The sequence below is a fragment of the Halichoeres trimaculatus genome, unplaced genomic scaffold, assembly GCF_033239565.1.
Source record: "Halichoeres trimaculatus isolate MK-OKI-2021-1 unplaced genomic scaffold, fHalTri1.1 fHalTri1_scaffold_8, whole genome shotgun sequence".
In the NCBI taxonomy this organism is placed as follows: domain Eukaryota; kingdom Metazoa; phylum Chordata; class Actinopteri; order Labriformes; family Labridae; genus Halichoeres; species Halichoeres trimaculatus.
In genome coordinates this window covers 14,976,707-15,001,180 of record NW_027437186.1, presented here as the reverse complement: position 1 = coordinate 15,001,180, position 24,474 = coordinate 14,976,707, and the positions used below count along the sequence as shown (strand labels likewise).

The following is a 24,474-nucleotide window of genomic DNA, read 5'->3' as shown; positions in this document are numbered from 1 at the left end:
CGTATGATTTGTAATGCGCCTGGATTCAGGACCAGTCTATTCGCTAGCCATGTGTTGTAATGTCCAAAGTTGGAAAAGCAGTCGGCTGTGAAGTGACTAGCACACACATGCACACTTTTACTGAGTGTAGCTGGCACATTTCCTTGATAAATGAACTCAAGCCACTTAGTCTAGTCTTCTTCCGAGATGGGAAGCTTGTGCATGGAACTATGTGGCTGTTTACAGCCAAAATCAGAGCAGTGATAGCCCTTCAACTCCAGCATTCTTCTCGGCTGCTGCGGGGAGAGGAGTGGGCAGGGAGGGTGTGCGGGGGTGTCTGCTCTGCACCAGTCAGGTCAGACTTGCTCCTGATGGGTCAAAAAAGGGAATCGCTGACGTCAGCAAATCCCCCAAATCCAAACAGCTCTTTTTAGGTCAGGATTTTACGTTCACAAGCACTACTTAGTACAGGTTTTGTTATTAAATATCACAATTTGTCGGCTGGGAGGAAAGACAAAGACCCACAAATCTTACTAAAAGACTTCATAAAGTGATTTTTGCATAATATGGGATCACAAATTTGCCCAATCAGAGGCACAGTTCAGCTGATTGACATGCAAAAACCCTACAGCTCTGTGGAGGCTCAAAACCTCTGGGATATCAAGCACTGATTGGACCCTGCAGTGTCTTCTTTGAAACGCCACATCACCGGAGTTTAATGATAGCCATAAGACAGAGCCAAAACAGTCACAGGATCGTTCTGAAACAGGTCATAAGGTTGAAATAAAAAGTGTTCAATGTGAGTTTAAAGCACTCAATACTGAACAAAACTGTCATAAAGTCATTTGGACAGAAAGTCAATATCAAGTTTTTATAACTGTTTGGATCAGATTTGTCATCCAATGAAAACATTCATATACAACATTGATAGAAAAAACAATAATTGTGATCAGTTATTTCTCTCATTCATGTTCCTGTTGATTCTCTTTTTCTATATGAAGAGAATTTAAGTCTGAAAGAAAAATCTGTTTGGAAAAACACACACACACAAACACACACACACACACACACAAACACACACACACACACACAAACATACAGACACACACTTGTTACATTTTCTTTTCAGTTTATTAAGTTTCATTCATGTGCATGGAGTTTGTAAAGAGTGTTCCTGACACATTATAAACTAGTTTATTTTAATAGGGTTCAGAGTTCACAATCAGATACACACGAGATAAAGGCTTAATAATTAATAATTAATCTAATAATGACGCATTTTACCGGTAGAGTGATCCATGTGCTTCTAAACAGGACACAAAGAGCTGTTAGTTGTGAGAGTGTTCGTTCAGCAGGAGTCAAACGAAGACAAAGCACTGTTAATATTCATATTTTATCAGAGTTGTTATGGCACACATGTGCGGACACACAAGCAGCTGTTAGAGCTGACTGACAGATGATCCAATGGATCAGCGGTAATGCTCCGAAGAAAAGGACATCTCATTTCTCTCAAAGCAGAATTTGTTTCCTCTCTCCTCTCTTTGTTTCCTTGCATCTCTCCCATGTATGTCTGCTGGAAGAGACTGAGACGCAAGTGAATGACACAAGGAGGAAGTGAGGATGAAACTTGTGGAGCTTTGGGATTCACTCTGAGTCCTCTCCCTCCTCCTCTCAACAGTTGTTGGGTTTTCCGTCATTTAAAAGCTAACAGAAGATGAGCTGCACTTTTGATAAAGTCTGTTATTGCAAATTAAGTCACTGTGGAGGACTGAGCAATCATAACCAAGATCTTGACACAGCCATGTAAGAAAAAGTTGACGGATCAGCTGTCAGGTGTTGTGAATATGTTGTACTGCTACATATTGAACTATTCCAACCAATTGTTGTCTGTCCTGGATGGCTGCAGTAGTTTTAGGATGTATTACATTGTAGGGCCAGCATGCATGAATTCAAGCTTTAAGTAGTTTCTTGTAGTTCTTAATAGATCACTGCCCCTGGTCCAGAGCACAAACTGTGCTACATAAAAGTATAGTTTCTGTGATGTCCCCCATTTGTCTCTGATACAGCTTTCAAGTCTATGGTGGATATATTGTTTTACTCTTTTTGAGGTAATATTGAGCACCACTGTACACACTTTAACAGAGAGTTATGCAGCTGCTGAATGACTTACAGTGTGAAGTTGTAGTTTCTATATATGTTCCTATGTGTGAAAGATAGCACTCAGACAAAACTAAACTCCATGTGTGATGTCCTAACATGGTTCGCTGTGCATGCAGCGTCTGAACTTCTGGGTGTCTGTCAGGACTTTTGAGTCTGATTTAAGTCATTTTAGAGGAAAAGGGTCAGTGAATGTAAAATATATATATATACTTAGAAACTGGCTCAGCAGACTGGCTGGCAGAATCCAGGCATTATGCAGGTGTCGTGTAGAGTTTTGAGACAGCTCTTTGTTTTGTCACTTTCCAGTTGTACAGCTTAATTTCAATAAGTGTTTTATCATGTAGCATGTTTTTTGTCCAAAGCTGTCTTCTTTTAGCAACAAGAAAATTATTTTGAGGAAATGAGCATAATCACTTGGCCTGGCAGGGTTTTTTTTAGAGACAATTTGTCTATTATTCATGCCGTCTAACCTGACAAGGAGCGTCATGGTGGCTCAGCTCCAAACACGTAGTTAAATCAAATAACGGCCTTACTCAATCTGAATCAAATAGAACACACTGAACAAACACAAAGGGCTGGACACAGCTGAGCCGCAGTTTATTGGAGATAGGATAAGAGCTTTAAATAACACCAGCTGTATTTTTATAATGTCTGCTCTCAAAAATTAAATAAATTTCTGTGAGGCTAGAAAAGACAGGGGAATTGATTTTCTAAACAAATAATTAGAGTTTAAAAAAGACAAGCAGCTGAATTTAAATGTTAATGTAAAACACCACACATTTGTTTTGACCTGTCATCCCCCACTCGCTGCCTGTTTTCTGCTCCATCCACTCTCTCTGAATAACCTGACAGTTATTAATAAAAAAAAAGCTGGATGAATAATTGTAATCTTGATGACATGTGCAACTTGTGTTGTGATGGAGAAAAAAAAAGGTTCAACTGGAGTTAGAATAATTGTTGCTCGGTCTTACGATACATGTTTGTGTTTGCAACTGAGTGATTGTCAAAGGCTCAATAAGGATGATAAGATGTTTGTTTACTGTATGTAATGTGGTATTAGAGCCCAAAATGTAATGTCTTCAGTATAAACTCAAGTGAACTTCAGTGTAACTAAGTGTGAAACTGTGTACAGTAACATATGATGCTTCTGTCATTGCAATAGGGGGATTTTTGTGCTGTAGTGAATCCTCTGTCAGAACACAGAATAGAAATATTCATTCAGGATTTATTCATGATGCCATGAATCTGAAGGGTCAAAAGAAATCCATCCATGGCCAAAAAAGATTTGATCTAAGATATCAAGACTCAGTAAATCAAACTGGCGGTTCGTGGGATCGTAAAACTGAAGTCTTAACTGTCCCTCTCTCTGTGTCTGTGTGCAGGAGCAGCTCAGAGCGGCGTAAGGAGAAGTCTCGAGATGCAGCTCGCTGCAGACGCAGCAAAGAGACTGAAGTTTTCTACGACCTGGCTCACCAGCTGCCTTTACCCCACAGCGTCAGCGCTCACCTGGACAAGGCCTCCATCATGAGGCTGGCTATCAGCTTCCTGCGCACACGCACGCTGCTCACTACAGGTGAGAGTACACAACACGCTGCTTCTGTCTTCACAGATTTTTTTGTGTCTTTGTCTTTGTGTTGCTACGTGTGACTAATTATCCCGTAAAGGAGGAAAGTATTTGTCACTCCTTTTTTTTTTTGTTACATTTCTTTCCCTTCCGTTTGTGGTGTTTAAAATTAGACGCCGAGGAAGCTCCACAAAAGAGCAGACCTATTGTTCTGACATTCCTCCACTTCGTCTGAGTCTCAAAGTGAGATCAGAGAACGAAGAAATCAAACAACCTGTAGAGCATCACAGTAGTCAACAGGGTGTTTAGACATAAACAGTTTATTCTGGTTTAGCAGAGGTCCAAAACTGTTTGTGAAGTAGGCTAAGTTTACTCAGAACAGATGGTGAAGTGGGACTTTTACACCCAGACATAAATTATCCTCCGTGAATCGAACAAAAATAAATCTGGTTCCTTATTTTATCAGCATCTAGATACACTCATTTTTGATGCAATAATTGATTTAAAGCATGAAATGTTGACGACTTTACTGAGCTGAGCATACGTTCATGTTTTATTTGAAGTGTCATCTCTAATATAACTTGGATTGAACCTGAATTTCTTCTCAGATGCTTTCCTCCTGGTTTTATTTATATCCTTGAAACCTGATCCAACAGTGATCCATCATTAAAAATCAGGCCCTAGCTTTGAAGAACAGCTCACTGCTCAGCCGGCCATTGTAATGACAAGCTGGTGGTGAAACAGGAAAACATTCTGATTAATACACGAGCTTAACCCTATTTGTTTATCTTTACAGCACCACTTGACGTTTTATTCTGCCATCATTCACTCCTTATATAACTCCTGTTGTATTTTTATAAACTACTTTGCATTGTTTGCCGGGAAGCTGTAATGCATACAAGGAGTAATACTTCCTTAAACAACAGTGACAGCTACTTCCTACATCTAATTCATCAATCACAAACAGAAATAACCACCCTGATTTATTGTTATAGCACTATTTATTCAGAAAGTATAGTTCAAAATGATCTTCAGTTTAAAGTCAGCATCGTAAAATAGTCCAATGGGTGTGTTATATCACTGTAAAAAAGTCCATGAAGGGTAAGGAAATCATGTTATTAAGGTGAAGAGGTGTAGGAAAGTTGATATTTGTACAGGGAGAGATAGAGGTGAACAGGAGGACAGAAGAAGGCTTGTGTGTCAGGGAAGGAGAGCCTATGAAAAGGAGGAGGAGTTGAAGTAGTAAGCGTAGGAAAGCAGAGGAGAGAGGAGAGGAGAGGAGAAAGGAGGACAGGGAGATCCGTGCGATGCAGCAGCAGATTGAGTGTTATCAAACTCGTCTGATTGCTCCGTGATAGAAGCACAGATTGGAGAGGAAGCGACGAGCTCTGCCCATCGTTCAGCTGCTGCTGGCATCATCCTCACTAGCCATAACAGCCGACTGCCTTGGCGCCAAACATGCTGGCCTGTGCACACACACACACACACACACACACACACACACACACACACACACACACACACACACACACACACACACACACACACACTGAGCGTATAAGCACCAAAAAGTAAGAAAGTACATACGCAAGCTGCTGCACAACTCAGTTATGTAATGAAAGACCTGAGGAACAGAGATGTACAGATTAGGAGGTAATTTTTTACATAACCTAGAATTCAAAACAGTCGTGTCCTAAATGAAAGTGAGCTTCTTGGGGAGGTTATCCAAATGAATTCCTCAACACATCGTAAACCTTATTGTATAGTCTCCCTCTGAAACTGTAAGAAGTATCCATGCTGAAACCACCTGGCAGCTCTATTTTTTTCAAACATCTTTTCTGCAAATACTAAAGATTTGTTTTATTTTCCTCTGGCTGAGTTAAAGTGACTGATAGGTCAAAACCTCATGGCGAAGGGGATTTATTTTCAAGAGCAAAAGCGACACAGGGGTCACATGAACCCAAGGGTCATATAAAATCAGAATTTGGAAAATCTTCACCATATATCACATGATTGTTTGAAACTATAGCAAAAGGTGTTAGTTTTTATTAATATCTTAGACTGGACTTGAGACTTTGGAAATCAGCTGACACAGCTGTGACAGTCTGATAGGGAAAAGTGGAGTGAGATCTGGTCCAGCAATCCAGACACCAGTAGCAGAGTGGGCTTGTGCATGTCTCAGTTGCTGATGGGTTAAAAGTAACTTGAGCTATCAAGGTCTTTAGTCTCTCCACAAGACCAGAGTTGTTTGCATTTACTGTGTGAAGAGTTACAACTGGAGTTCATCAATCCTCAGATACTGCTTCCTGAGATGCAAAAAAACACTACACTAGTCCATGCATCTCTGTAGCAAACTATCCAGCACAGCCTTATTGTTCCCAATGTGAGAGCAGACACATCTACACTATTTGGGATATTATGTGTGCCATATTTTTGGTTTGTTGCAAAGACAAAATAGTTAAATTTTCATAAAGCCAACATATTTGCCCACATATCCTATGTTGATGAAGGTATTAAAATCTTGAAAATTAAATTGTCCTTAAGGTAAAGTAGAAGAGAAACGTAACAATTTGTAATTAATTGTTAGTTAATGCTGTTAAATTGTATGATTTGTCATAATCCAAAAAGTTATAGTGGGACATCTCCAGTTTTAACCTTATTGTGGGATTATCAAGACATATTTTGTGATATACAGTTTTTTAAAAGCTCATATAATTTATTTTTAGTATCTCCATATTTTTATGAAATGAAATGTTTTATTGTCTTTTATTTTATCTTTTGCCATGAAAACAGAAACATCAAAAATGAAAGGTTTTTGAGATCAGAGAGTAGATGACGTAGACAGGGCTTCCTCAGACCCCTTTGTCACGTTGCACACCCTTCAGCCTGTTTTCAAACAGTGACATGAGCAGACACCAAAGAAAGTGTAATTTCAAAGGGAAAATCTGAAGTCAGAGAGTTTTACTTTAATTGAAGCTATGATAGTCTCAAATGAACTCTCTGTCCTGTGGCTTCATTCTGTCCAGTGCACCAAAAACAAATGTTGAAAAAAAAAAGGAGAGGAAATGATTATCAGAGCAGCAGCTGTCCCTATCAGACGCTCTTTCTGCACCCCATTATTTTCAAACAGGGTCAGTTATGCAACCAAAGAACAACAGAGAGGGAGGAAAAGTGCGTCTTGGTCCAAATGACTGGTAATCACAGCAAAGTATGTAGGCCAAAGGTGCTGCTGGACTTTGGACCAGGCCCCGAGAGTCTCCTTCAGCTCTTCAGGACCCATGAGAAAGTTCCAGTCTCCCCTGGGGGTTAAGGCTATGTGGATCCAGCTCCAAACTCAAGCCCCAGGCCTCGACTGGAGCCTTGAGAACTGAACTCTCTTATCTCAGGGAAGCACACTGGAGGAATTGCAAACACCCCCACCCGGACCGGCTACTGGGCTTTGTTCAGAATGAAGCTAGCATACGCACACACACACACACACACACACACACACACACACACACACACACACACACACACACACACACACACACACACACACACACACACACACACACACACACAGCCACTCAGATCGAGGCAGACTCGTTGGTAGCTGATTTTTTTTTTTTTTTTTTGGGTGGGGGGAATTAATTAGCAGTTCAGCAAGACATGGTGGACACACTGGAGTCTCTGTGTATAAATGTTTGGATGCAGCCTTGAACATGTTTGCACATAATTGCGTAATGTGTAAGTCATGCTCTGAAAGCGAGCAGCTATTAAGGCTGCTTGTGTAGTTTTGGGTATAATTTGTCAGTAGGGGGGGCCAGGGTCGGGAGTGGCCTGAGAGGCAGGAAGAGGCTACACTGGTTTGTTTTGGCCTAGAGCCAAAGCCTCAAGAAGGAAAAACAAGCCTGATGTTTGCAGACTACCAGAAACACTTCATAATGTGAAACCTCTCATTTTATCAATTGCAGTAACAGCAAATTAGATTGTGCACTGAATTCAAAGCTGCAAACTGTGAGCTCGGACTGTCTGAAAGATGGAGGCAGCCTAGTGATGTCACTGATTGGTTTTCTGTTTTGGTTTTGCGTCCCAGCGCTGGCAGTCACCATACTGTAAATGTTAACTTGAGGGAACGGCCTTGCTGCTTTGTAAACAACTCATGTGCCCAGGTGTCAGTCAAATCAGCCACACCCCAGTCACGCCTCATTTCTCACAACTTTTTTTAAAACAAATAAGTTATGAAACACTTCACCTGCCATAGTTTTGGTAAATATAAATGAGGTTAAGAAAGCAGAACTATTTTTGAAGCAGGTTGTAAACATGCTTGTGTTGCTCTGTGGTCTTCTAGCTTCCATAATAGAGCTTGGTACATCTGCACTGTTTTCATGGTCGCTGCTTAAACGTGAATGTGACACACATTGTTTTTCAGGCTGCAGCAGTGGTGACAGCGACGGGGATGCACAGATGGACAGCCTGTACCTGAAGTCACTGGAGGGCTTTGTCACCGTGGTGACGTCAGACGGGGACATGATATACCTGTCTGAGAACATCAACAAATTCATGGGGCTCACACAGGTAAACAGCTTTTAAAGTGTGTTGTGTACTAGGACTTGGACAAAGAGACGTGAAGACAGGCAACACATCCTGTCATTAACAGGAATCAAAAACTAAGTAAATGAGCAAAATAGAAATGAATTATTAAAGCAGATTCTGCTTCTATTTTTTGGTACAGTCTTCAAAAAATGTACATATTCACACCATACAAGCTGGCTTTATAAAAAAAAAACAGTAAATAAAATCAAATTTAAAAATCAACTACTGTATGATCAAATCAGTTCATTTACTGCTCCAAGTGTACAATGTTTAGAAAACAGCCACAAGCTCATTTACCATAACATTACAGGCTAAAACAACAGGCTAACTGCAGCTAAAGTTAGCATCCTGAAGCTAACACAGAGACAGGGGGGACACTGAGGAAAAGCTCTTACATCTGCTCCACAGCACACAGCATTTAAAATACTCACATTTCCAGGATCCGAGGTTTGTTGGCAGATTGTTGGTAATGCGCCTGGATTCAGGACCAGTCTATTCGCTAGCCCTCTGTTGTACTGTCCAAAGTTGGAAAAGCAGTCGGCCGTGAAGTGACTTGCTCACACATGCACAGTTTTACTGAGTGTAGCTGGCACATTTCCTTGATAAATGAACTCTAGCCACTTAGTCTTGTCTTCTTCTGAGATGGGAAGCTTGTGCATGGAACTATGTGGCTGTTTACAGCCAAAAACAGAGCAGTGATGGCTCTTCAACTTTGGCATTCTCCTCCCCACTGCTAGAGAGATTTCTCTTTAGCAGTGGGGAGGGGGTTCGGGGGTATCTGCTCCGGTGGACCAATCAGGTCAGTCTTGCTCCTAATTGGTAAAAAAAGGGAATCGCCGACGCCGGCAAATCCCCAAAATCCAAACAGGTCGTTTTAGGTCAGGATTTTACATTCACAAGCACTACTAAGTACAGGTTACGTCATTAAATATCACATTTTGTGGACTGGGAGGAAAGCCAAAGACCCACAAATTTCACTAAAAGACTTAATAATGTGATTTTTGCATAATATGGGACATTTAAAACTGATAATGTTCAAGTATGTCTAGGCCAGGCATCAAGGTCCAACTTTAACTGTATTCAGCGCTCTTTTTTCATCTGGCGCCAACTTACAAAATCAAATGACAGAGGTATAGTGGTGCAAAAGTTATTTTAGTCAACTTTCTGCCCAGACTTTTACCTTCTATGTGTCGAAACAGTATGAGTTTTTGGAGTGGACACAACAACCCAGTTCTTATTTTTCATTAATCCAATCAAGCCACTGATGTTTCTGCTGCAGAGTATAAAGATTAAAACATTTCAAACCTTGTTTTTTATAAATGTGTTTTTTGTTTTGTTTTGTTTTGTTTTTAAGGTGGACCTTACAGGCCACAGCATCTTTGACTTCACTCATCCATGTGACCACGAGGAGATCAGAGAAAATCTCAGCCTAAAGACAGCCGGTAAGTGAAAATCGTAGACTGTTATCCTGTATTACCCGCTGTTACTAATCCTGATCAGTGCTAAACAACTCCTGTATGTCACCTTCTGGATGTGTTCCCAGAGCAGTGGTCATGGGGTCAATTCAATGTAACCGGTCTGGACCATAAAAGCATAAACAGTCTCAGTAATCCACATGGCAATCTGCCCATTAGACTATGAAATACATTTTGTCAGAGTTACTCTGCAACACAGAAACACTCACAGTAGTCAATAAAGACCCACGACTTCCTCTGGGAAGCATGAATTAACCACAGAAATAAAGTTACAATCTATTTAAGGATTTACAGATCAAGGCAAGTCTTGTCCTCCTCTGGTTTTACTCCCTCGAGCCTCGTTCGGACCTCGTTTGGTTGCCACTGAACATGTAATACCCAACTGTAGCTGCAGTTTTGGAGATGTGCTGACTTAGTCCAGCGGCCGTCTCATTATCTCGTGCAAAATTGCTCGTAGACGTGAGTGTTTGTGAGGTGGATGGAAGAAATGTTTTGGATGACAGATCATTTGCCTGAGCTTTGTGTGAGTAGTTGTCTCAAAGCAAACAATAAAGCACTCACTTATGCAATGTGCTTCAAAAACACCCAAAGTAAATATTACTCACCAAGCTCAAGTTGTGCAAACACTGGCACAGGAATACACATAAAGTGCATTTAAGTCCAAAACATGGCCTGTGGTGGGAAACTACAGTGCTTAACAAATGTATCAGACCACCTATCATAAAATGGAATAGAGCATCCAGCTTCATGAAACATCTTTTTCTCAGTGAGTTTTCTACATTTCACCATTTGGAAAAGGGGTGACAAATTCATATTTCAACTGGAATTGTCTGAGAAGTCAAAAAATAATAAAGAAGTAACATACAACACACTTAATTGTTTATTTTCAGAAATACAAGTAAAAATATTGATGTTCTTTAAAAAAAAAATTGATTTTTTGTAAAATAGTACATTTGATATCTCATGGATGACAACAAAAATTATATTAAATTAGTAAAGTTATCATTTTGATTTATGAGTCTACACATCCTGGTGGATTAAATATTACAAAATAATTTTTAAAAAAGTATTTTCATATTTAGTGGTAGCAAACACCATGCACTGGTGGTCTTATAGATTTGTTAAGCACTGTTTATTTCACTGTTGCTGTCATTCACTAATGTTGACATTAAAAATGTGAAAGTGGACACTGTTTCATAGCAGCTGTGAAGCTTGTTATGATTACTCTATAGAAAGTGTTTCCCTAATGAATCATGAATGAAAATGTTCTTAGCTCTCACTGAATGGTGAAAGAAAATTTTAAGTCCTCCATCGTTCACCGCTCTTCTGCCTCTGTATGTAACACAGAACTTAATCGTAGGAAAAGAGGCAAAAACAACATGTCAGGTGTTGCATAATACCATCTATCTCATGAACAAGTGTCCAGAACAAATATGGGAACAGAAGGCCAGGGACCATATAGAGGGCAACCTAAAGGGAGATACAGCAGAGAAATGCAGTGAGTGTGTGTGTGTGAGTGTGTGTGCATTGCAAGGGGAAGGCGTTGATAAGCGCTGAGAGCGTGAGGGAAGGAGACGAGTAAAGACTCTGGGAGAGTCAGAGAGGGATGAGCTCGGCATTATCTGTTTTGAAGTGCGTTGGTATGTTCCACTATGTGCAGAAGTGAGACACACAAATTCAACACAAGATTAAATAAGAAGGAAAATTCAAAGTGGCAGGAAACTGCAGGGTTTTTGCCTTTTCTTTGTGAGCTTCTGTCTTGGAAAGACGTTTTGATACAAATGTGTAAGACTGCAAATGGTGAAGTAAGAGTGTAATAAAGTGAAACAATTCACAGTCACTAAACTGGAGGTGGTATCTGTTATCAGCAGCTGAGTTGGAGAAATACTTTGTATTTTACAGTCTCCCTCCTTTAAAGTAAAAATAAATACACAAACACCTTTTCCTGTGTTAGGACCAGAAAGGGAGTGTAACTTTGTGGAGATAAAGACACACTTGTGAATGTGCAGATTCACAAAAGGCACACTTCAGCACTTTGCTCTGTGGCTGCGGCTCTGAGCCTGAACTCTGACCTTGTGATGTAACAGCTTGGCCCAATTTCACATCCTCCCTCACTATCTCTCTTTGTGTGTGTGTGTGTGTGTGTGTGTGTGTGTGTGTGTGTGTGTGTGTGTGTGTGTGTGTGTGTGTGTGTGTGTGTGTGTGTGTGTGTGTGTGTGTGTGTGTGTGTGTGTGTGAGACCTCTGCAAGTTTCAACCTTGACCATTTTCCCAGAAGGTTGAACAGAAGGTTGAGTTCAGCCAGAAATAAAAAGTTTAACTCACAAGAAATAATCTCAGCTCTGACCTTAAACTGAGTCATTTTGTGATTCTGAGCAGAGTAAAAGATTAATCACAGACTGTTTCACATTTTTCCAGTTTAAAAGGACCAATGTGTCAAAGTGAAACTTAAACACGTCTTCATAAAAGTGAGACTTGCCTCATAAAACTGCCAAACCATAAAGGCCATGAGTGAAACTGCCTAGCTGAGCTGTAAAGCTGTCGTCAAGAAATGATTTCCTCTTGACCACACGTTATGAGCTCTTCACAATGGACAAAAAATAAGAAGCTATTTTGAGTTATTTTATTTTAAGCAACATTTTCCAACGAAACTTTAACGGGCCCCATGAGTGCTGTTTGTGATCCAGTCTAAATTTACCATGTGACTTCACAACTTATGCATGCAGGGTTTAAATCAAGTGTAGGATGTTTGGAGCTATTTCATTCACGGAGAGATTGTTTGTGATGGCCCTGCTAATACAAAAAGTTGTTGGTTTGTGAGCTTGTGAGTGTATCATAGTAGTACATTTGATATCTCACGGATGACAACAAAAAATATATCAAAGTAGTAAAGTTATAATTTTGATTAAAGAGTCTACACATCGCAAAACATTTTGACACTCAGAAAAAATGAAACCTTATCAGTGTTTTTGTCTTATTTTCAGTAGAAAATGCCTTTTTAGGCCTAATTTGAGCCAGATTCACCTGACCAGTCAAGACAAGTGTCTTTGCGTGTTCCATTGGCAGATTTTTTTTTTACTTGTTACAAACAATTCTGACCTCATTTTTGTCTTTTAATAACTTAAAACAAGACATTTTTCTGGACTGACCAGTTGAATGGGGCTCATATCAAAAATAACAAGACAATTTTTTACTTAAAATAAGACAAAAACACTTGATGAGATTTCAGTTTTTTGCAGTGCATAAATAGAATGAATTAACTGAGTTCTCCCAGGCAGATTTGCTGTGGGTTTTTTTTTGTTTTGTTTTTACTTTAAAGAAGTTTTCTTCTGCACTGCTTGAGTCACATTGGTTTAATCTGTCAAAACGTGACTGTTTGTGTTTCAGGCAGTGGCTTTGGCAAAAAAGGCAAAGAGCTGAGCACTGAACGAGATTTCTTCATGAGGATGAAATGCACAGTGACCAACAGAGGACGCACCGTCAACCTCAAATCAGCCAGCTGGAAGGTGAGGGAGGAGGAAGGGGTCTACAGGATCTGCAACATCTGCACGTCATGTGTGGAGGAAATGAAAAGAAACACACCCCAAACATTTCTACATCAGACATTATATCTTTTGTTTTTAGGGATTGAATGTGACCATGTGTTAAAAAGTCAGACTGGTTTTCTCTCACAATCATTTTTAGTAACTGAAAAGCATTATTTTACCTCTGCACCAAATACAGCTTCTCCTCTGTCTCTTCTCTTTCTTTGAACTGAGTCACAGTTATGCAGACAAACTCAAATTGAACATAAATCTTACCTCAGAGAGACATAAACTCATTGTTAAAATAGATTTCTACGATGACAACAGCATAGTATCTGTTATTTGAGGAGTCATGTACGGGTCACATCCACATTTGTGGCTAGCAAAATACCGAACCCCCTGACCTAATATTTAATTTCCCCTCCAGGTGCTGCACTGCACCGGACACCTGAAGATGTACAACAGCTGCCCTCCACGAGGGCTGTGTGGCTTCAAGGAGCCTCCGCTCACCTGTGCTGTCTTGATGTGTGAGCCAATCCCACACCCGTCTAACATCGACACACCGCTGGACAGCAAGACCTTCCTGAGCAGACACAGCATGGACATGAAGTTCACCTATTGTGATGAGAGGTAAGTTCAGATGTAGACCTGGGGTTACGTTACAGAAAAGAAAAGTGCAGACAGCTGGAGGTTTTTAAGGGAGTCACTATGAGAGGTCTTTGTAGGTATTAAAGTGGGATAAGTCGGGTAAATAGAAAAAAATATACATTTTTTCAGGGTTTTTTAAAACCTTTTTCAAAAGTATGTCAACAACTTCACCTTCTCATTAGCTCCTTTCTTTAGCATCTTAATCCCAACATCTCAAACGGTACATCATTTTGCAAAATTTACCAGATGAAAAAAAATAGAGGCACAGATTTGTGTTTTTTATGTTATTAATCAGTTAAGCGCAAATTGAAATGCCTTCATACACATACAAAGCCCAACACTGTGTCCTAAAGTACAAATAAGCATGAGTTGCAGTTCTTTTTTAAAAGGAGATGTTAAGACCTTAAGCAACCTGAGGGAAATTCTGGTGTCAGATGGCTCCTAAATTACCGTCCAATAAAGTAAGAGTCACACAGCAAAGCATCAAATTTAAGTGACATAAACTGATCGTGTGTGATGAAGCATTAATTGTAAAGAAACAGTGCCTAACAGTGCCTAGCAGCAACTCCGATATTATAAAAAAAAAATTACAGGTACACTGAGAAGAAGTTTTAAAAGCAACTACATTGACAGAAGTATTAAAATAAATGAAAGAGAAGGAGAATTCACATTTTGAGCCTGAAACAGAAAATCTTCTCAACCAGTGTCTCACAAAACAAAGTTTCATGCACCTGTTGAGTTTTTAAAGAATCAGAGAAAAGTTCAGATAAGTCAACCAGAGCAACATTTTCATGCTGTGGACTGCTGCCAACTAAAACACAACTCAAGTACAGTGTGCCCTACACACACCCGCAAACACACACTCTACTTTTTGAGTGATTACGGTGTTGACTGATTCTGTTTGCCTTGGCAGAGGCGTCATTGAGAAATGTAAGCCAGAGATGAAACATTAATACTCTAATACGATGCTCTCACGACACTGGTGGACTGCGGCAGCTGTTCCAGACCACAGATACCCCTGAAGACGAGCCTAAAAAAGATGTCACTTCAGCTACTGTCTGCTGTCTTATCAGCTGTGTCAGTGGGACAGCACAGAGCGTTTCTGCTGTTACACTCGTGTCGTGTTTGCTGATGGATTTTGGAAGTAGAATGATTTGTCCTTCCCAGGTAAATAAAACTAAAATAAAACAGTCTGCACCCCACTTTTTTGGCTCTTGTGCACAAAGACTATGACGAAAACACACACACAAACACACACTGGTCTGAGTTACACAATCCTTCATATGTGTTTTCCTATCAAATTACTCATGAAAGACGAAGGTCACTGAATGTTCATTTTTGAATGCCTGCGCGTCCGTGCGTCTCCGTGGAACAAACTAGGACAAACTTTCTGTTTCGCTTTTTTGGTGTAATTAAATAGCTGTCCAAATTTTCTCTCCAATTACACAAATGAGTATACGATGGGGCGGGTCGCCCTCCTGGCCCAGCAGAAACTAAGACTCATTAGGGGAAAGGACGAACTGTTTCGTCTGCTCGTGTCTGATAGTGCTGGAAGTTCTGCAGGAAACGTAAAGTACAAAGAGAGAGGGGTGGTGGAGGAGGTACAACGCACAGAGTCAGCATCAGGTTATACAACTTCTACAAATCCGGTCTGTTTGAGATCTGTTGTGATTATCAGGGGTGTTCTGGTCAGGTTTTGTCACAAAGTCCTCACCTGGCAGATGTTAGAGCTGCTCAGTTCACGTAATGAAAACTTTCTTTGAGGTATTTTCTAACAGAATTCAACAAAAGTAGAATGACGGTGAGTAACAACAGATGCAAAAAGTTCATGTTGATTTTCCTAAACAAATTTATGCTAACAATTTTATAGTCCCACAAACGTTCAGGCTGTAGTTCAATCACACCGAACATTTGAACGACAATCACTTCAGGACTGACAAATAAGTTGCACCAAAAAAAATAAGATATATATATATTTTTTAAATCCTAAAATCAGACCCCGTGGGGGTGAATAGAGGTATCAAATGGTCTTGGTCCAGTTTTTTTGGCAACCTTAGGGATAGAGATAACTGAGACACAATAATGAGATAAGCAAACAGCATTTAAAGTTAAAATCATTAAAGAGAATAAAATAAATAAATAAAATCATGAAGTTTAATTCAGTTTAAATGAAAATCAAAATATGACTTTAAAACTTTTTCTAAAAAAAATGTCTTTAGGATTTGATTTTGTTTCACTGTGTGTTGTGTTAAGCAGCTGGACCGGCTCAGCCGGTTGGAGGATAGTTGTAACAGCTGAACTTTTAAAATCAGAGTTTTAACTAACTGAGCACCTTGGACCCAGTACAGTGAGACACTGCAGTTGCCAACATCACTGTTCATGTGACAGTAAAATCATTAACGGCCCAATTATCTTCTCTTTTCACTTCTTTTCTGTCCCAGCTACACCTCCTGATTATGGAGCTCAACGAATTAGTTCAAACTTATTTTGTGGGTCTTTATTGACCTGTAAGACAATCTCATTAATGTAGACATAGCACCACATAATGATTTACAACTATAGTGATACCATTACAAGATTTTAATAAGAAAAATGAGGGAAAAGTGTCCGTACAGAAGATACTGATAAACATTAAAACTCCCGTAGGCAAAGCAGTGGACTTCATCTGATCTGTTTACTTCCTCTTTTTCTTCTTCTCTTTCTTCTTTTGCCCTTTTTTTGTTTTGTTAAGTAATCTTGTCCTGAATCACTTGGTGAAAAACGTGTCTTGAGGACATTAAAACGGACTCTCCTCTGGCTTGAATTCAGTCTCAGTCTGATATCTACAGCAGTTTCATAGTGTTAGTCAGATACAGATGTCTGTTGTAATTCACTGTTTTATAACCACCTTTAAACTCTATAGAGGAATTTTGAAGTAAGACAGTAAGACAGAGTAGTTTTCTAAGGACCAGTAAAAACTTTTCGTATATTTTCTCATGTTCTTTGCTCCTGTTTCTCATTTACTGTGTTCTCAATTTCATCTCTTTTCACCATCTCCCTTTGGACTGCATTTCGTCCACTTTGCTTGAAGATTTGCCTTTCCTTTGGTCTCTCGTCTCGTCTCTCCTCTTTCATCCCCCTCCCTTCCCCACCTCCTCTCTGGGGCTGCATCTGTGAGTGTTATGTAATCTGAGGACAAGAGTCTTTTCTGAACCAGCAGACCTTCATCTCCTCTCCCTCTCTCTTCCTTTTACCCCCCAAACTCCTCCACAAAGATCCACTCAGCATTACATCATTCATAGACTTGTAGTATTCATCCCACTGACTGACAGTTTATCTTCATGACTCACGTCTTGTCTGGGAATGTGTAATTATCACCCTCTAGGATGATGAATTAACCAAAAACAATGTTACAGCCATTCAGTACATCGAAGCACAGTGTTATGACATTACATGTATGATGTAATTAAATGTGTAGTTGTGTGTTGTGTTTTCAGGTATTTCATTTGTACTCATTGTTGTGCTGCCTCGTCTGTTTTTGTCAAGCAATAAATATGAATATGTTTTCGATAAAGAATTTAAAAACTAGAAGCTGACACAAAGTTTAACATTTTATTGTTTTTGGTGACACTTAATTTTGATTGTCTGTTGACACTCAACAAGCTATCAGTAGATATTCAATGTTAATTTCTCAACAGACAAGTAACATACATTCAACTAACTATGAGTAGACTATAAGGTACATCTAAAGGTTTTACAACATTTGAAAAAAACTGTCCCTTGACTCTCTTATTTTTACATACAGGCTATTAACAGACATTCGACTATCTGTAGATTGTCAACTTTTTCTTGCAAGTAGTCACACAAAATTATAGTAACATTTCAGTTAACTTATACTTGTGTTTTCCCCCAAACAACTGTACAATTGTTTTCTGAAAAAGATCCCATGTGGGAAACCAGAGGCAGCTTCACTTCATCTTATCTGTGGTAAAAATTTCAACTGATAGATCAATAAGTCTTGTTAAATAAAAACTGATAAACTGTTTATATGAAACTACATATCTATTAATAATGCACCTTATAGTCCACTTATAATTAGTTGAATGTATTTTACTTGTCTGTTGCCTATTCTTGTCATATATCAACTGACACATGGTTGATATTCAACTACTTACCTGCTGATAGGTTGTTGGATGTCAACAGACAGACTCTCAAAATAAAGTGTTACCCTGTTTTTATGTTAAGTGAAGAAAAAAAAATTATATCTGAACACAGAACTTATTGATTTATAACACCCAAGGTTCAAGGTTGCTGGATTTGTACCAAGAGGTAGATTTGTTTTGCTGTGACTGCTTTTTTTAAAACTATAACCAGCAACTGACACGAGACTATACAGTATGACAACAAGTTAAAAGGGAAAATAAAAACAAACTGGAAAAGAAATGAAAATGACAATAGATTAATAACTAGTGATAAATAAACGAAAAGTGTTTTTTTTCTTCCGCATCAGAGCTATTTTTCTGTGACTTGTTGATCATTCTGTTGGCTGCTAGAGCAAATCTGTCCCAGTGAATCGTTTGATTTGACACTTTTCATTGTTTTGGTTGCTGTTTAAAACCAGCTTGTGTACACATGAAAAGTATTTGTCACTGGTTTAATTTTGCTCTGTATGATAAAATCTCTAACATGAAATATTACACTAATATGTGAACATTTAAACTTTACATCCCACAGTGTGACAGACAGTTGTGCAGCTATGAAGAGAGCAAAGAACACTAAATGCTAAAAAATGATAAATGACCAATCCACACATTCAAACTTACAAATGCTTTTTGTTCTGATGTTGGATATCTCCAGATGAATAACGTTGTTTAATTGTCACTCTGCCAAACCAGAAAGCAATAACAGTTCATTAAGACCCAGTCACTTTAATTTACTCAAAGCTTGACAAATTTGTCTGCATTCTTTGTCCCAGTTTACCCTCTGCGGTCTCCTTATAGCCGCAAACCCTTGTGTTCACGGGTCATTTCCTGTTGTTGGTTTGGATAATGTTCTCACAGCATGGTCTGTGGGGAAGAGAGTCCCCAATAAACTAAATAAATGAGTGAAAAAAACCTCAAACACAAGATCAGATGATTTTCTTCTCTACTCATACTATTACGGGTTAAAAAAATGCTTTAAAGTACCTTAAAACCATTCAACATATCTTTTACGGTAATCGGACCGCTGTAATCCTTTAATTTACCCAATTTATTGAGGTATTTATTGAGAAAGAAAATCTGGAAAGAATTGAAAGAGTAAAAGGAGACCTTTTGAAAGAGGAAACTTAAAGCCAAATACAAAATCCTTATTAATAATATGATCTCGTGATTCAGTGAGAGCTACAGAGAGATTAGCTGGTCTCAGGAATACAGGGAGATCGCAGAGACAGGGAATGTGAACAATTCTTGTTTTTGGACGACTCTGCATCTCTCTGTTTGATTTACAAATCGTGTGTGAAGCCTTTTGAAGTGGAGGAGTTAAGGACAGAGAGCAGGATTTGTCTGTTTTGATTGCCACTCAGAGGGGAATCACAGAAAAGTTATAATGAAAACATCAAATCCTTCGCATTTTTCTAACAACCTGCGTTTAAATGTGCCTCACAGGGTGACAGAGCTGATGGGCTACACCCCTGAGGATCTGCTGGGTCGCTCAGTTTACGACTTCTACCATGCCCTGGACTCAGACAGCGTCACCAAGAGCCACCACAACTGTAAGCATGCACAACAAGAAGCATACACACACTGAGGGACATGATATCAACCTGGTGTCAGGCTGGTGGATATACAGGAAGCTCCTGTGTCTCATCAAAGAGTTCAAAAATAAGACTTGCAAATTATTTGAGATGACAAACTAGGAAGTCTCCAGCATGATGAACCTTTCAGTAAATGATTTTAACTTCACTTAATTCTAACCAACAAAGGAATAAGAGTTACCTAAGCATCTTCTTAAGATTGTTTACATTTTGTCTTCAGTACCCATTTCATTTTAGACTTAGACTCCCCTTGTTGTCATTGCACAAATTATACAGCAGTGCATTGGAATAAAATGTTGTTGCATGGATTCCTGAGTGTTATCAGACAATGAATACAATGAAGACAGTAAAAAAATATAAATATATGATATATGAAATGAAAAATACAAATACTTTTGACATAATAAGTGCTATATTTGAATAATATGGGTATATACAAGGAGAATATCTGCTCTGCTCTGCCACATTTCCATGGTGAGGTATACAGAGAACCAGTGAGACAGAGATAGAAAGTGTATCCATGTGTTTACGGAGCAGGGGTGTAGTATCGAGATGATTTCATTACATCAAGCACGGCCACTGATGGTCAGATGAGGTTTGCACGTTTGCTGCCTCAAACACAGTGGACAGGAGACCAGGTGGCCTCTGATACAATCTAATGACTGAGTGTGTGTGTGTGTTTTTGCACACTGCATTTAACATACTTAAGTAACAGACCTATGGGTAATATTTTCTTGGCAAGAAAACTAAACTTAGCTCAAAAAGTAAAAACATTTTTGTGGTAGCGTATTTCTTTGTTGTGATTAGGTTTATCTTTTTTAATCCTTCCATGAAAGTCTGTTTATTTCTCTTTTAAATGGAGCCACATTTGTAAGGAACATGCTTTAGTGGAATGAGCATCAAAGCAGAGTTTGTGGGTTGAGCCAAGTTTTCTCAATAAATGAACAAAACCATTCAAAGCGTTATATTAAATGATATAAATGAGCTAATAGCTAACTCTGGTACCCATAAATTGGTGTAAATTGTCCCTGTCAAAATGAGCTGTTAGATTACACTGTGTCTCCTTCTCTGAGCTGTGAGGAAGTGTTCAGTAATGTGGTGCAGATTGTTTCATTAACACATGAAAGTTCAAAGCTATGGTAATATCATCTTTTGTTTCATATCAGCAGCTTTTTGGGATAATTTTATGGTGAGAACTGCTTCATTTTATGTTGCTATATCAAAAAGCTAAGTGTATTTCTCAATGTCTAATCTGTGTTCTTAAAACTGTAAATGCCAATTAGATTTACTGTAAAATCTAAATGTCCAAACCTTTATAGTACCCTACATTTCTGATGTCATCAGTTTGCTGACATCAGAAAAATCCTTAGTTTTGGATCTTATATATTCAAATCCTTCTCAAAAAGTTGATTAATGCAGAAGGTTTAACCCAGATTAATACCAAATCAAGCTGATTCAACTCTCAATGAATTTTTCCTCCTGAAAATTAAATTTTGGATTTTTATCCTGTTTAATAGCTGTAATCCAATCAGATTATTTTGGAAGTAACAGGCCCAAGTTTGGTTAGGGTTTACCAATCAAGTGTTGAAAATGATTTCATAATGATAATCTACTTTAGCTTAAATCATTTAGGACAAAACAATGCTGCTTTTCACTTATCACTCTTATTTGAATAATGTTTGCATTTGCATTTGTAAACCAACCAAGAAATAAGACATTATAGAATAGAATAGAATAGAATAGAATAGAATAGAATAGAATAGAATAGAATAGAATAGAATAGAATAGAAAGCACTTTATTAATCCCCATCTGTTTGATTATTCCTGATGTCAACAAGCTCTCACGGCCAATGTGACCAGCATGTCAATTCACACATGCTAACAGTGCTATTTTACATGTAACGTTGCACTGAAGCGTCTTTAAACACTCATACACACACACACACACACACACACACACACACACACACACACACACACACACACACACACACACACACACACACACACACACACACACACACACAGTCACTGGCCTTATGTACACTCTCTGACCACAGTCCTGCTTCTTTCCCACGCCACAGCTGAACTTTGGACTGAAGCCAGAACATCTCCATCTCTGCTCAAAAGTCAAACATCCCAGTTTCATAAGCAATGTTTGGATGAATACAAAGCTTTGCACAGAATAAATACATAGATACTTTATTACTCATTAGATTATTACAATAGCCCTGAAAAATAAATGAACTCTGCATGCAAACATTAAATACTCTATGAGACGTTTATGATTGTTTTTTTAATCTGCAACATTAAACTATTGCCACAATTGAATCTGACAGCTCCTAACACACATACTCCTCCTCCCCCTCTTTTCTCTCCAGTGTGCAGCAAGGGCCAGGCAGTGAGCGGTCAGTATCGAATGCTGGCTAAGAATGGAGGCTACGTCTGGGTGGAAACACAGGGGACTGTTATTTACAACAGCCGCAACTCCCAGCCCCAGTGCATTGTGTGTGTGAACTATGTCCTCAGGTAAGTGAGGTCTCTACATCTGAAAACAAAGGTGTTGAACAATGAACATGAAGCATTACTGTGACACGATCAGAATATAATTTCACCAAAGTTGCTTTCGGTGATTGAGAGTAGTTCTTTTATCATTCAAAATATAAGCTGGAATAAAATGTGTTGTTCAAATGTGTTGTTTTACATATACATAAAGTCATTTGTGAATCACAAATATGTGATCAGGGACCCAATTGACCCAAGAGGAGATGTGAATGAAAGGAATACATCAACTATGTTTTGCAGGAGTTCTGAAATGTTTACATCAAAGTGTAGAGTTTTTTGCCGATCTGCCACAAAAACTCAAAGTACAGCCAATCTCCATCACAAATCCTTATTATTACAATATTATCTCAGCATTTTTAAGATGTTCACTACGGTTACATCACAAGTACATGTGTTTCTTGATCACACTCATACTGCTGCAGTAGCCTGTGTGGGACTTTTTGTTTACAATGTAACTTACAGGAGTGTGCCAAAGCATAATCATCAATGAGGTAACAATGTCACCATTAGTGTTATCCACAAAGCAAACAGACTACACGCTGAAATGTAGCTCTTGAAACATTTTTGTTGAAAACCAAAAATCAAACATATTAAGTCTGTTTTCCACTAATAGTATCCAGAGCATGTGATACTAAGAGACCACTGTTAATTCAGGGAAATGTTTATTAGACCTGTTTTGGATTCCCCCGTAAAACAGCCCCTATAATAAAGTTGTTATATTTACTCAGGGAATATTTTGTGTGGTACCATATGACATCATCATGGATATTGTCCTCTGTGTAAATGCTCATATAGCTCTTGAAATGCCCCTCTATCCACTTCTATGTCGTAACAGAGTTGGCCTTGATTCCACCACACCAAGACACCCTGGTTTGCTCTCTCCAAGTGCTACTTACAAAACCAGCATTCATCATGCATGCCCCAAACACAGGATTAAAAAAACATGCAACAAAAAAGTTTCAGATGATTTATTCCGATATTTTTTCTGCTGCTCTATGGGTGCCCTCTGCAGTGGTGTATCCACATATCAGCCATCTCACTCCTCTCTTCCCCTCTGCCCCTGCAGTGACATCGAGGAGAAGTCCATGATTCTGTCCTTGGAGCAGACTGAGTCCCTGTTCAAGCCACGCCACATGAGCAGCTTCTTCTCCGCTGGAGGACCAGGTGTGACTGCAGAGCCTGGAGATGCTCTCTTCACCAAACTCAAAGAGGAGCCCGAGGACCTCGCTCAGCTGGCTCCAACACCTGGGGACACCATCATATCTCTTGACTTCTGTTAGTAAATACTTGTTTTGCCCTTTTTAAGTGTTTTGTCAGCCAAAACCGTATTTACTGGTTTTCCCCAAAATTCTGCCCGGAAATCTGCTGAAACCCTTGATATTGTTTTTTCACAAGTGAAATTTGTTATCTTGATTTTTTTTTCTGACTGTATTTGTTGTCTCTGGTCTAAAGGTGGCCCTCAGTATGAGGAGCCCAAGCAGCCAACAGGATACATCCCAGCGGCAGCCATGCCCCCACCTGGACCTCCATCCTGGGCCAGTGAAAGCCATCAGCCTGCTCCATCCGTGTCATGCCAAACCCCTGCCCCAGCTCAGAGAGACATGGCTAACATGGCCAGTACTTTCACCGTGCAGCAGAATCCTCCACCAGGCAGCGCTACTCCCAGCCTCAGCAGCTGCTCCACGGTGAGGACGTGAAGACACTCATCACTTAATTTAAATGAGTAATTAGTGGGAGAGTAACTGGCTGTGTTTTGTTTCAGTTTGTTCTTTCTGTGTTCAGTGAAGCCTACGGGGGGTTCAGTGGTCACTGACTGTGTGTGAGAATAACGGGGGTGGATATTTGAAAGGAACAGGCAGTGAATTGTGCCTCTGTTTGTCTCCATCTGTCTTTCGTCTTACGCTATTTGCTTCTTCCCTCTCTACCTCCTTTTTTCCATCCTCGGTTCCTCCCTGCAGCCCAGCAGTCCAGGTGATTACTACAGCTCAGTGGAGAGTGACCTAAAGGTGGAGCTTACTGAGAAGCTATTTGCACTTGACACTGACTGCAGCGGAAGTCCTGGAAGAACTGAGGTGTGTTTCCTTTTCTTCAATGCACAAACATTTAAAGTCTTTGCCCCTTTGGGTTATCGTTGCAATCATTTACCTAAACATTTTGTCCCTGAACTTGGACAGTAGTAAGACAGTAGCACCCATCCTACAATTCTGCT

General features: G+C 39.4%; 1 protein-coding gene across 1 annotated transcript in view; it reads left to right on the top strand.

The window, feature by feature from the left end:
* Positions 1-24,474, top strand: part of epas1b (endothelial PAS domain protein 1b) — a 61,231-nt gene that overhangs the window by 28,873 nt on the left and 7,884 nt on the right. The window contains exons 2-11 of the mRNA XM_074676491.1: positions 3,522-3,712; positions 8,118-8,263; positions 9,636-9,723; positions 13,143-13,261; positions 13,707-13,909; positions 19,552-19,658; positions 22,082-22,229; positions 23,332-23,540; positions 23,718-23,950; positions 24,224-24,337. Of these exons, the coding sequence (XP_074532592.1) occupies positions 3,522-3,712; positions 8,118-8,263; positions 9,636-9,723; positions 13,143-13,261; positions 13,707-13,909; positions 19,552-19,658; positions 22,082-22,229; positions 23,332-23,540; positions 23,718-23,950; positions 24,224-24,337 (1,558 nt within the window). The remainder of the gene's footprint in view (positions 1-3,521; positions 3,713-8,117; positions 8,264-9,635; positions 9,724-13,142; positions 13,262-13,706; positions 13,910-19,551; positions 19,659-22,081; positions 22,230-23,331; positions 23,541-23,717; positions 23,951-24,223; positions 24,338-24,474) is intronic.